The 13,057-nt window shown below is 40.3% G+C and overlaps 1 protein-coding gene across 9 annotated transcripts in view; it reads left to right on the forward strand.

Moving 5' to 3' along the window:
* The window catches only part of st18 (ST18 C2H2C-type zinc finger transcription factor), a 101,752-nt gene that overhangs the window by 59,886 nt on the left and 28,809 nt on the right, over positions 1 to 13,057 (forward strand). For all 9 annotated transcript variants that reach the window (XM_035431020.1, XM_035431021.1, XM_035431023.1 and 6 more), the window contains 4 exons: positions 1,454 to 1,505; positions 2,562 to 2,592; positions 4,874 to 5,094; positions 9,078 to 9,800. In XM_035431020.1, the coding sequence (XP_035286911.1) occupies positions 1,454 to 1,505; positions 2,562 to 2,592; positions 4,874 to 5,094; positions 9,078 to 9,800 (1,027 nt within the window). The remainder of the gene's footprint in view (positions 1 to 1,453; positions 1,506 to 2,561; positions 2,593 to 4,873; positions 5,095 to 9,077; positions 9,801 to 13,057) is intronic.

Below are 13,057 nucleotides of genomic sequence, written 5' to 3' on the forward strand. Positions count from 1 at the left end.
GTACAATGTACTCATTTCTGTGTATATAAATTAAATGGAGCTGAATTATTATGTAAAAAAAAAACCAAAAAAAAAAACCAAGCCCAACTCTTTTAATAGTTTTATCATTCAAGGGCTATTGTTAAATGTGCTGGTTGTTGTGCGATGTGGAAGAGTGTAATGAACTAATCGGGTGCATTAGTTTTACAGAATGTAATCTATAGTGTTTGGGAGTTGTTTGTCTCAATAGGCTCTGGTAATCAAAAGTAATGAACCTATTATGAGCAGGACCTCCGAGAGCCCGGCGTGGCAGTAAGAGTGTGGCACATAAAAGGTTTATTAAAGGAAATTAAGGTCCATCACTGCCACACCTGCTCCCCCATTATAAATGTATGACAGGTCAGTGCCTTCAATCACAACAGCAAACGAGAGAGAGGAGTCATGTTTCCCATTACCAGGGAAGTAACAGCGTATTCTGTGACTCACAGGGTTCTGCAGCCCTGTGACCACTATGTGCAGCCATCAGCCCAGAATAATTATATTTAATAGGTTTTATTTGGGACCCACAAGCAGTGCAGAGAGAGAGAGAGAGTGGATGGGTTTTAACAACTATTTTTGTCTAAACATATACTGTGTACCTTCGGCACTTTAATGGCATCATTTTGCATTATTACATTTACTCCACCCCAAAAAGTTAAAAGTTTACTCCAGCTGGTCGCCGGGTTCATATTTTGCAGCCAGACAGGTGGGGGAAGGGTGTCATTGTGAGCATCCTGTATGTTTGCGAGCCTAGCTGTAGGACTTCATCGTGTGCACTAGCAGATCTCTGCAAAGGTTCACGTCATTCTGATCCTACCAGCTTTGTGTAACTGTACCACCTCTCATTTCTCCAGGAAGAACCAGGAAATATTAGTTCTGTATGCATATTAGCATAATATGTTTTATGTTTTAATGAGCTCCTGATATCTATCATTATATTATTAGGTTATAAATGCAATCGAGTCTTTATGCACTTGAACTGAGTAGCAATTTATCTTTTTTCAAAACTATAATGTGAAATAAATTCAAATGCCTCTACAGTTACCATGCACTAATTAGATTTGGGCACCAACTGCTAAACTTGCTTGTTTTAAATCAGTCAGAATAACACTCTTGCTTGTGTGAGTCTCATATTTAAAATTAAAGTATTTTCTATTTATAATATTATTCAAATCAATGTGTGCACTTATGTAAAAAACAATTAAAAAGCAAACAAAAAAGGTCACCGTAAGGTCAAACCTTAAAGATAAACACACCTAATTGTCAGTACATGCGATGCACATGTAAAAGGGCTAGGGTGCAGAACATCATTGACATCAGGCTTCAATAGATGCAATAGATGCAGTCTCCTCAGTTTTGCATATTTCTGCATATATCATGGAATAGCTGGTTCAGGACTGATTAATGCATGATCGCATGTGTGCTGTTTTTGCAGATGGAATCGGAAGGTGAAGAGTGCAGGGTCCAAGCATGCAAGACCAGTAAGGGTGAGTAGCTGAAACAAGCTATGCGCCTGCAGGCAGCCGTACAGTAGAAACACGGTGCAAATGAACCCCAGTGCACACCACTCGGTACTCAGAGCCTGGAGTACCAATTCAACTGTAGAACTGATGTGTTCTTTTTTATTTATTATCTTACAAAGTTGAAGGGCTCAGGCAATGCATTAAGCTCAGGGGAATTTGTTAAACTGGAGTATTAGCTTAAATTAGTCAAGAAGTGCATTTATATTGTGGGTGTGATTGAAATAGCCAGCCAGTGGACATCATTATGCAAGTGTTCAGAGCCTCTTAGCTCCCCTCATATTGACCAGCGTAGCCATTACTCCATCCCCGAAATTCACGGAAGCCAAGGCGGGTTCACTCCATGAAAGCAGGATGAACTTGTGAATGAGATTGTTACATCTCGGCGTGCTCCCCCAGTGAAATAAATTTGAATAGCATTTCGAAAGTGCGCTGTCGAAGCAGCGCATTACACCGAGCGGGGAACAGATCAAGCCAGTTAAGCTAGTGTTTAAGAAGAACAAAGACAGACCCAAGAGGCGGGCTGAAGTGGCAACAACTGTTCCAGCCCGACGCCCCAAACTGTTCCACTTATTATTCTGCCGTGTCTCACGGAGACAGAACAGGAGCAGAAACAGAAGGCCGTGTTTCCGTTGTAGTCTGGGACAACAGGTTTCCTCAATGTGTCTTTTCACTGATCTGGAAAGGAACATATATCCTATGTTTAATTGATACATTGCCTAATTACGTACTTAATATTGTTTGCTACATTGAACTTACATATATATGCGTATACTTTAGAGCTTCAGAATGTTTGTCTACTGTACGTTTACATGTGTGTGTGTGTGTGTGTGTGCACGCATGTGTGCGTATGTGTATCTTTGTGTAAATGTGTGTTTTTTTTAATAATTAAATGACAGTTTTTAAGTGGTGAATATTACCTGTGAGAGACAGGTGCAAGCTGAGTTTTTAGTGCAGTGGAAATGTAAACATGTTTGAAGCTCACCCCTCTCTCTCTCTCTCTCTCTCTCTCTCTCTCAACAGTTCCTGTTGACTGTATAGCAGAGTCTCTCAGGTAAGGAAGAAATCTATCCTCCAATGCCATGAGACCACAGGTGGAAAGTAAAAGTCCTATTATGCATTTCTTCCACCCATCAACTCATTAGTTCTATTAGCAAATCCAGGTAATTTTAAGAAAATACTGAACTTTTATTTTTTGAACCTGGATAAAATCCCCCCCTCTGTTTAAAATCGTCATATCTGTGAACCTCAGAACTTTTCTGTCTGGATGTACAACATGTTTGTAAATCATAATTTTCCCACAGGATTATTTTCAAATATGCATTTACTTTATTGGAGAAAACAAGCTATTCATAATTATTTAAATTTGTGTATGTTTTATGCTTGCGTATGCATGTGTAAACAACTATTGAATTTTCAGAGAACAGCATGAGGTGCCCTTTAAATAAATCACACTCATGTGTTCATTCAGTTATTCAAACAAATGACATCTACTCAGTGTAGCTTACTGTCTGATGTCACTGGCTAACAGGTGACACATTTCCTCTCAGTGATGTCATGTGTCACCACTTGCGTCATCTACGTAATTAGGTGCTTGGATAGAATGGAATACGCCATTAAACAACGACAGCCCTAAAGCACAAAATCATTGAAAACTAAAGGTTGATTAGATTGGCCGGTACTAACCTGCTTTGCAGGTAAATAGGTCTTCAGACACAGATGCTCAGACTTCTCTGCTTTGCGGGGCAATTTGTTCTAAATTGATATGTGTACAGGCTGCTACCTGGGTATTTTCATTATTTCAGCATTTGTGCTCATTTGGAGCATCTCCCTGAAGTGCACTTTCAAAGTAGCCCTCCACTTAGTGTTGCATTGGGGCAGGGAGTTTCATCCAATCCCTGATACTGTATAAACATGCAGATACTGTATTCGGGTATGTGTGTGCCTATGCATATACACACAATGTGCATGTTATTGGTACAGTCAAAAGTAAAAAAAACAGACATAACAGCCTGGTGTGTTGTGTATGGAGGCAAGAGGGATAATGTCTATTTTGGGACTGATTAGAATGTACAGTGAGGGGCCTTGAAGCACACGCATGACTCCTCTTTGATGCTTGCTACTGGAGCTACGTAAGGACGTGCAGACCTCACCTGGAAAAGTCATTTTCTCTAAATGGGAAGTGATAAAGGGAATTACAAAAGAAAAAAAGTGTTCATATCCCATTAAAATAAAAAAGGTAGTTACGCATTAAAGCTCTGGCACCGTCTCACCCTGAAAAAAGAGGGGGGTGGGGCAAGCTCTCTAACCCCTGTAATGGGCTCTGGGCATCTGTTATGATATGAAATGATAATGAGAGAGACACACAATCTGATGATTTAAATACTCGAAAAACAAACTTCCACAGAAACAATTACACATCAGTGCGATTGACTGATTTACATTTGTGTGTACCACTTACAGTAGACAAAAGCGGTTCAGTGTTTTGACCCCGGGTAAAAGGGAAAAGGAAATTTAATGTACAGCAGCCATCAGAAGTGACAAATATGCTGGTAAAAACTCTTGCAGCTTTAGGGCAGATGGTAGCCTGGCAGAGTCTTTCCAGACCGTGCCTGACGACCAGACACCTGTCAAGAAATTAGCTAAATTTCCTTCTTGGAAAGACAAACTGTCTGATATTAACTGCTCATGGGAACCTACAGTGGAAAGTGACTTGCAAAAACAGTGAATTTACCACAATATCCAGTTCCCAACAGATGATTATGCTGTTTTTTTTTGTGCAGCAAAACCATCCCCTAAATAAATAAAAAAAAAAAAAAAATTATTATTATTTTTTTTTTTTTAAGTGTCTTTCTGGCTTAAGCTTGATGTTTAGCAGGCTTGATAGAAGTTTTATTTTGATAAAATAGAGAATAACAATCTTCTATTAAAATTAATAATTATAAGTCAAACAATGTTTTCCACACAGGTTTTTTTAACACACACGTACACACACACACACACACACACATATATATAGGATTTAACTGAGCCAAACTGCGACCATTTGTGCATCAGTTAATACCAATTTATACAGTCAGCCCAAATTTCAGTCGTCAACGGCTAGTGAATTCCGTGGTACATTTGATCTGTGGCCTTTTTTCACTTCTGCCATAATTTTTTTGGCTAATTAATTAAATAATGCTAAAAAGAGGAAATGAAAAAAAAACCGCAGGAACCTGTCCACACACACTGAATGCAGCAGGATGGCGCCCAGCCAAACACACGGCCATGGTGGCCCTTTGACCCCCTCCTTCTTTGTCTGCGTTTTTTTTTCCTCCCCTTTGGTCCCAAAGCGCTTATGGGTCGGTGGCGGCGGCGGCGGTGGCGGCGGGGAGGAAGAGGAGCGCGCGGGACGGGCCGAACGGAGCCCCCGTCAACAAGAGGAAGTCCCTGCTGATGAAGCCCCGGCACTACAGCCCCAGCGAGGAGGAGAGCGAGGAGGAGAGCGAGTGGAGCGAGGACCTGGCATCGGCGCAGGACAAAGAGGAACCCAGGAGCGCAGACACTCCAGCAGGTAGACAGATGTCCCGTTGTTTTTGTCTGTTTTGATGAACAATTGACGCTGAATTTTAAAATACCATCTGTTGCGTTCACCCCCCCCCCCCCCCCCCCCCTCCCTCCCCCTCCCTTCCGTTAATTCTACTGTGATTGTTTACTGAAAGTGAAACACTACGCTGCTGGGGCCTCTTTGGTTGTACCTCACGTCCTCGTGTTGGAGTTTTGACAGCTTATCGGCCACAACACTAATTACAATGGGGCTCTTCTTTTGTGCTTTTTCTCATTCGGCTGAATGGGTTTTGGTTTGATTTTATCCTCTGCAAAGTGACAAGTTTGGTAACATATTTTGCTGCCTTAAAAACTGTGTGCTCGCAACGTTTTTGCGGCGCACTCGAAATGGCTCAGATTTGGGTGCAGGAGTGCGTCGTCGAACACGCGGCTCAAAGTACTGGTTTTTTTTCCTCCCTAAACAATAGAGCATTTTCACTCAACGCTGTAAATGCTGTTCCCCGCGGGATGACTGATACGTAAATATTGTATCTTAACTATGGTCTTTTGTCAAAGGAAAGTGTTTGTGAACCCATCCACCAAAAACATTTTGGCAGCAGTAGCGAAAAATGCCTTGATGAAGGCCAATTAATATTTTATTTAAAAGCACTGTCCTTTCTAGAGACAAAACAGTGCGATCTTCTAATGAACAGAATTACGAACATTTTGGCAACAATACACATGGTTTACATGTGCATTTTCCTCCCCTATAATCTGCACTTATTTGGTATATTTTTAACTATGTAACTAAGCAACAGACGTAATTGTTGCTTTCGAAAGCTTTTGTTAGGCCCTCTAACACAGTCCAAATATGCATAATTAGGCATAATGTCTACAGCTCATTATTGTACACATGTGGGTAGTTAAATGGACCAAGAGAATAGCGCAATGAATTGAGCAGATTCATTGGAAATGGAATTTATTTGTTTCCTGAGTTCATATTACATTACAATTATCATAACCCTTTTTGCACTCCCTCATCTGCGTTATTCTGAAAACTTCATTTGTACTACACTTCCCTCCCCGAGCCCCTGCTAATATGTAAAGAGACTCCTTTTGGACCGGCATTAACAATCCGACAAAGGATCTTGTCGACATCACGGCGTGCTTTAAAAGGGACGTCTGTGTATGGAAATGAAATGACAGCCACGGCGGAAAAAAAAGCCATAAGAATCAGTGCCTGTGGGATGCTGTGAATATCTGCATTTCATAACAGCAAAGGGGAGGTGGGGGCCTCCCATTTGGTCATGCTGTACTGCAGTCGGCTCGAGCCAAGCTTCTGCTCTGCTGCAGAGCTCCGGTAATGGCTATTCTGGAGTACAAACCGATCACCTGTTCCAATACAGAAACCACAGTAGGATCCAAGTTTTTTTTCTCTCTCTCCCCCTCTCCTCTCTCTCCCTCTCCTCTCTCTCCCTTTCCTCTCTCTCTCTCCCCCCCCTCTCTCTCTCTCTCTCTCTCTCTTTTGTAAGGGCTGTGCATCCATCTGGATGAAAAACAAGCACTCATTGCCTGTTCTGCTAATTGTAACTAAGCATAACTGACTAACTTTTAATCTATTTGTTGGATGGACGTGCAGAATTTTTTTACGGCATCTATTTAGATTTAAATGTCTCCAGCCTCAGAGAGATTATCAGTCCAGTGCACACCTCGCAAATCCAGTTTGGTCTGGATGGTGCCGGGCCTTCATTGTAATTAGAGACAGTATTTCAATTTTTTTTTACTAAGAAGACACACACTCCAAAATGAACTGAGCTAACAAATGACATCAAATGAAATACCTACAATACTCTGTCTCACTTAAAGAGACAAGATCTTTTATTTTTAGAAAATAATGTTTGACTGTTGCTGTCCCCCCATTATGACAACGCAGTTTTTTTTTCAGGATTTATTTTTGTGTGGATCATTTCATCTGCCTTTTCCTTATAGTTAGTTGATACATGTACAGCAGGCATTCATTACATATTAGTGTGTGTTTATATAATGAAAAATGCTGTCATATGTTGCTAGATCTTTTTTTTTTAGCAGAGGCTATGCTCTGAAATATAAGTCGGGCAGGGCCATCCACCCAGCACTTAGCACTGCTTTTTAGGATTAAGTTTAGTCCCATGTGCTCTAGAGACCAGTGTCTGCCTGTTAATGCTCGCAGTCTGCATCATCTGCAGGCGACCTCTCTGCTGACAGCTCATTCCCAAATGATTCCTAATAGATAATCAATATGTCATATCTCTACGCTAATGGTCTTATTTTGGGTTATGTTTGACTCACTTTGCGAGTCAAAGGCACTTAAGAGGACAGATATATCACCTACTTATTATATATTTCACTAAAAACCCTTATGGTCAAAGATTCTTACCCGCAACTTAGTTCAGATGATTTGGAGAGAAGAGATTTTTTGAAACATCCCAGATGATGGCTTACTAGTCTTGGTCATTGTCCATGACTCGACATAATCAGGAGTATTTCACATTTTAAAGAGATGTTTAAAAGTGAGGCCAACTTACCCCTAATGGGGGTCATGTCAAACACCAGTCTGCCTGTTACGCATGATTGTATAATACATTCGGCTTTTTAATCCATACATATAATTAAAAATTAGTTTTTAAAAATGATAATTAAAAATGTATTAAAACTGACTTAACAGTATACAGGATTCCACTGAATGAGGATTTTACACTGAAATATTTAGTGATATTATAGGATTATGAGTACCCTTCTACTAATTGGAAATGTTTGTGCGAATTAACTATGTGTACTGACAGTTATCTGTGGTAAACGCACTTGTTTTTGAAAATTGTTCAGAAAACATATGACTTGTATATATGGAAAAAATTTTGTGTAAGGAGTGCGTATACAGTATATTTCCAATCTATGGTTTTTAGATGGTTTTGTTATTTGAGCAAGTGTTGGACATCAGCTGACAGAAGACAGACCAATCACATACTAGAATATTGGCTTATGGATCAGTTCCCTTTGGCCACACTGCATTCTGGCTTTCTCTTTGATCTGAAATATTCCAACTTCAAAGAACACCCTATGTACGTTTTTTTTTTCTTTTTTTTCTGAAAAATACACGTTTATTGTACTCTGATGACAGAATCAGAACTTTCAGAAGTTATTTTAATGAGACAAAGCTAAATGTTTTTATGTTTTGCTTGTAAGAAAATGCTGTATCGATCATTTAAAAATAGTTTTCATTTTGAGAAAAAAATTAGGGAAAAAATCCTGTGAATTCTTTACAAGATTCTTATCTAAAGCTTCGTTGAAACAGATGTCAGCTTGCTTTCTTGAAACCTTTATTCATTACTTCCAAGATTTTCCATGTCTTCCTAGAAAATCTGTTGTTTTTACATTCAAAGTCCCAGTGTTAATAGTGTTTCTTCAATGAGTTTCTCGAAAACAAGTACAGCCTAATAGCTGTTTCATTCCTTCCAGCAGCTGGGCCAATACTGAATAACTACTTTAAAACTCATGTTCGTTGTCATAAGCACCATTTATCCCATAATAATCTGGGAGAATCCAAATCCCTATAAACTTGTAAACCCTGATTGGAGAAGTCAAAGAAGAAGACAACAATCTGGTATTTCATCTCTAGGTTACGTGTACTGCTAGATGGAATTTGAAAACCCGCTTTCATTATGCTTTCTAACATGCAAGGGTTGAATACCCAGGAAGACCACTTTTACTGTAATTAAAAACTATATAGCCATATATTATGATAACCTCATTTACAATTTTCGCAATAAAAAAACAATTTCTACAATGTGTCACATATTAAAATAAAAATGTATTTAGACATATTATATTTAACATAACAGTATGTATGTATCATTGGCCTGTCTTTTAACAGCCAGTACAAGAACAATGAATAGGTATCATTTTTTGGCCGGCTTTATTTTTATGATAATTAGCTACTCCTATGTATTCTTGTCTTTTTCTCTCGGTTTTCAGATGGTAGCTTGAATAAGCCGGGTGAGGGCATCTCTACTGACTACCAAGAGACGATATCAAAAAGCCACGATTCCCAAGGATGGCACAGGGGTGCAGGCGACGAGCACCCCGCTGACGAGACAGACGTTTGCGGAGCCCCGACAGACGGGCACGGGGGGGAGGGGGCCGGGGAGCAGGGGGACGACGGCCAGGCGGGGACGGGGCCGGGGCCGGCGGCCGCGTCTTACCGTTCGCCCTGTCGCAAAGAGCCCGGCCACGAGGGCGGGAAGGGCCACTGGGACGACGAGGCCTACGCCAACGGGGTCGACGCGAGCCCTCCGAAGACGGCGAAAGAGGCGCGCGGGCGGAGGGCGAGCGGGGGGCCGTGCTATGGGGACGAGCCCGACGCCGGGCCGGAGGGCTTCCTGAGCCGAGCGCGCGCTTTCCAGGCGGAGGAGCTGAGGTACAGGAGGGACTCCAGCGACAGCGAGGACGAGGGGGAGGCCCTGGGGCGCGAGGCCTGGGCCGGGGGCCTCAACGACCGCCAGCCGGAGATGGACAAGGCCCGGATGAACCTGAGCCTCCTGGAGCAGGCCATGGTGCTCCAGTCGGAGCAGCGGCAGGTCCTCCACCACGCCTACAAGGAGATGGACAGGTTCCTCCTGGAGCAGATGAGCAACGAAAGGAGGCAGCACCAGAGGCTGCAGGACATGGAGGCCCGCAGTGGCTTTAATGGATGCAAAGGTACTTCACCCGGCCCACTTCTAATACAGAGGGAATTGAACAATACTCACACATAATTACATAATTGGAGCTGACTAGTCTAGACATGTTAACAGCAGGTTTGTGTTCTGCATAAAGCGTAGATGGTGAGGGAATGGGTGGCAATACTTTAAAAAGTGAAGAAAAAAGCTGCAGAAATAAACTTAATGGAGAAATCGAGAAGGTTGAATTAGTGGAACATAGGAGTAAACGTAAACTACGTAGTTAAATTGAAAATGTACATCTGCAAGAGTAAGTCATTTAAAAAGCTAATACATATTTATTGTTGATAAATAAATAAATAAATAAATAAATAAACAATTCCAGTGCATTTTGCATGATATACTTTCAGAACAGCGATGCAGGATAAAGCAAAATAAGGTTGGAAAATAATGGAAACAGTTATAGTATTTATGTCACAAATTCCACTCTGTGGTGAAAATATTTCCTTACACATGTTAAATGCTTATTTTCATTGATATAGCTTTTAAAAATTTCAGTGAAATATTTCTCAAATTACCTTAAATGTTTTGAGAAAACATCATTATGTTGCAGTATTAGCTGTGGCAATCACATTTCTCTTCCTCTCTTTTCTTCATAGTATGTTCATTTCAAACAACCTACTCCCTTAATCTAGGCTTTGGCAAATTCCTAAACAACATTTCCATGGTTATATTTAGTTTCAATATTTAGTGTTTATTTCACCAATAATAATGTGCATTGCCACAATTGTAAACAATATACAAAGTTCAAATATCCATCACTGATTCATTTTTGTTAATATGTTATTCATGACAGGGTTAGGAGTTTCTTATTTTTAAAACTCCTGAAATTTAACCCTGAGCACAGATTTACAGTGCTGCAAGTTAAAATGTTGCACGAGATATAATATAAAATGTTCAAAATTGGTTTGTCCCATGAACACAGATAGCGGTTTGACGCATGGTTTAGGGCTTTAGCCGAGACATGTATGCTAAGCCTTATGTGCTAATGTTTTTCCTAACAGGTACAAAACAAACTAAAGATTATTTAGAACATATTGACTTCAGCTGCTTAGTTTAAGCCTTTTCCAGTAATATTAACTGTTTTTATTTTAATGTGACAATGATGCTGTTGTGACTTCATTTAAATGATCCTTGCAAGTTGTAAAATAACATTACCAAAACAATTAAGCAATAACCACGTTTTTAACATCAGAGCTTTTGAGGCAAGATTCAATAAAACACACTTGACATTAAAGAAATTTGCAATTCAGTGAAACCGAAAGAAACCTTTACAGATTAGTCTGATGTATCACAATAATGCCAGGTCTCTTCACTGTTTTGAGACACAATTGAAAATCGATTGAAAATTGAAACATTTAAAAAATGTAATCATTGGCTAGTGATTTGTATGGCATATTGCATCATCATTAAGATGAGTTCTAAGTGGTGCATCTTTCCTAATTAGCTAGGTGATCAGTATTTGAGTAATCCATGGTTTAACAGAAGCTCAAACACAGTGGACACGTTTTTTCTCACCTTAAAGATTTTTTAGTGGATACAGGTTGTGGCTGTGCCTGGTGGGCTTCAAAACATAATGGAGCCACAGCCACAACGCTAAACAAATCCTGGTTCAAATTTGATGACAGTACCACCAATAATGAATATTCTGCATTCTTTTTTCTAAACCATGTCTAGGCTGGTTTCCAAAAAGGCCATTTGGAGACTCCAAAAGACTTGGTAACCACATGATATTATGGGTCTTTAGAGGTGTGAAATAATATATACTGTATATTATATGCTCATGGAAGAAGTATACTGAAATTAACCCCTGCCTGTCACCCTCCCCTTCCTTCTGCACCCCCACTCCTTGCTCTCCCCTTGCTACCTCTGGCAGCAGCAGGTCCAGAAGACTGTAGAAAATAACTACATAAACTATCTAGTTTACTAATCTTGGTTGATGTTCATTCATTGAAGTTTTCGCATCACCCCATCGTGTTCAGAGATGTTCACTCAGTTTAGTGATTTCTTCCAAGACCTCCGAATACCGAGTCTTCTGTTTAGACTTAGGCATTGCAAAATAAATGTTTATTGTAAAACCACAACATTTTAGGCATAAAGTCTCAATAATTATTTTGCCAATGTATAACGTTTTCAGCATGCATACTGAAAAAGTTATGGTTTGTTTATGCTGGAGAAACAATGCGTGTCCTTTTATGCAAGCCTAACAACCCATACACTATTAGAAATATTGTCATCGTAACTGTGTCATTGTCACAGTTTTAACTCTCTCAAACTGTATATAGTGTGACCAAATTGATGGAAAATTTCACCCTAAAAAAGCAGAATGAATGCAAATATACCCGTATTTGGGCTGGATCGACTTAAGGGGTTAAGATCAGCAGGAAGCTAATCACACCTATTTTCTAAAATGCTTGAGGTTTAGAAGATAATGCACATGATAGTGAGATGGTCCGGTATTATGTGTATTTCATCCAAGCCTTGAGTGTTAGTAATTTGTAAGGTTTTTCTCCATGATCTAGCCTTGATTTCTCCCATATGGCCTTTTATGGTTTCTTTACCTTGCTGGTTACCATTGTTCAGTATCTTTTTGTGTAGTATATGACTGCCCATGTGGTAATGATTTTGGACCTGGCACCTAAGACTTCACTCAGTACACAAGACCAGAAGATAAAGTGACAATGTTTAATTTGCAGAACAAAGATCAGGGATTGAAGTGATGTGATTCCCTAGAAGGTGAGGGTAGTTTCTCCTTCTATTGAACATTAAACAAAGTTGAACATACAAGAACAAAGCTGCCATAATGAGCATTGAACTGCATTAAACAAACAGCAAGACCACAGGCTCTGGAAACAAAAAAGAAGCGAAGGTCAGGTCAATCAGGTGTTAGGGCTTAGTAAAAAGTGAGACCTAATCAGATGTTAGAGCTGGGTTAAAAGTGAGACCTAATCAGTTGTTGGGGCTAGGCAAAATCATAGATAGGGGCAGGCTGAAGGAGCCATGGTATGGAGAGCTGGGTCCTCAGTATGCTTCAGAAGTTAACCAAAGTGTCTGCTGTTCTGACTGCTGTGGGAAGCTCATTCTATCACCAATGGGGTAGAACATACAGCAAACCAGGAAGCAGGATCAGAGAGGGGGAGGAGCCAGACATACCAAGGTTTCAGAACAGAAGGGTCTGACTGGGGGTGTAAGGTCTCATGATCTAATGAACATATGAAGGGGAGTCCAGTTGGTAGC

The sequence above is a fragment of the Anguilla anguilla genome, chromosome 8 (genome assembly GCF_013347855.1).
Source record: "Anguilla anguilla isolate fAngAng1 chromosome 8, fAngAng1.pri, whole genome shotgun sequence".
Classification (NCBI taxonomy): Eukaryota; Metazoa; Chordata; class Actinopteri; order Anguilliformes; family Anguillidae; genus Anguilla; species Anguilla anguilla.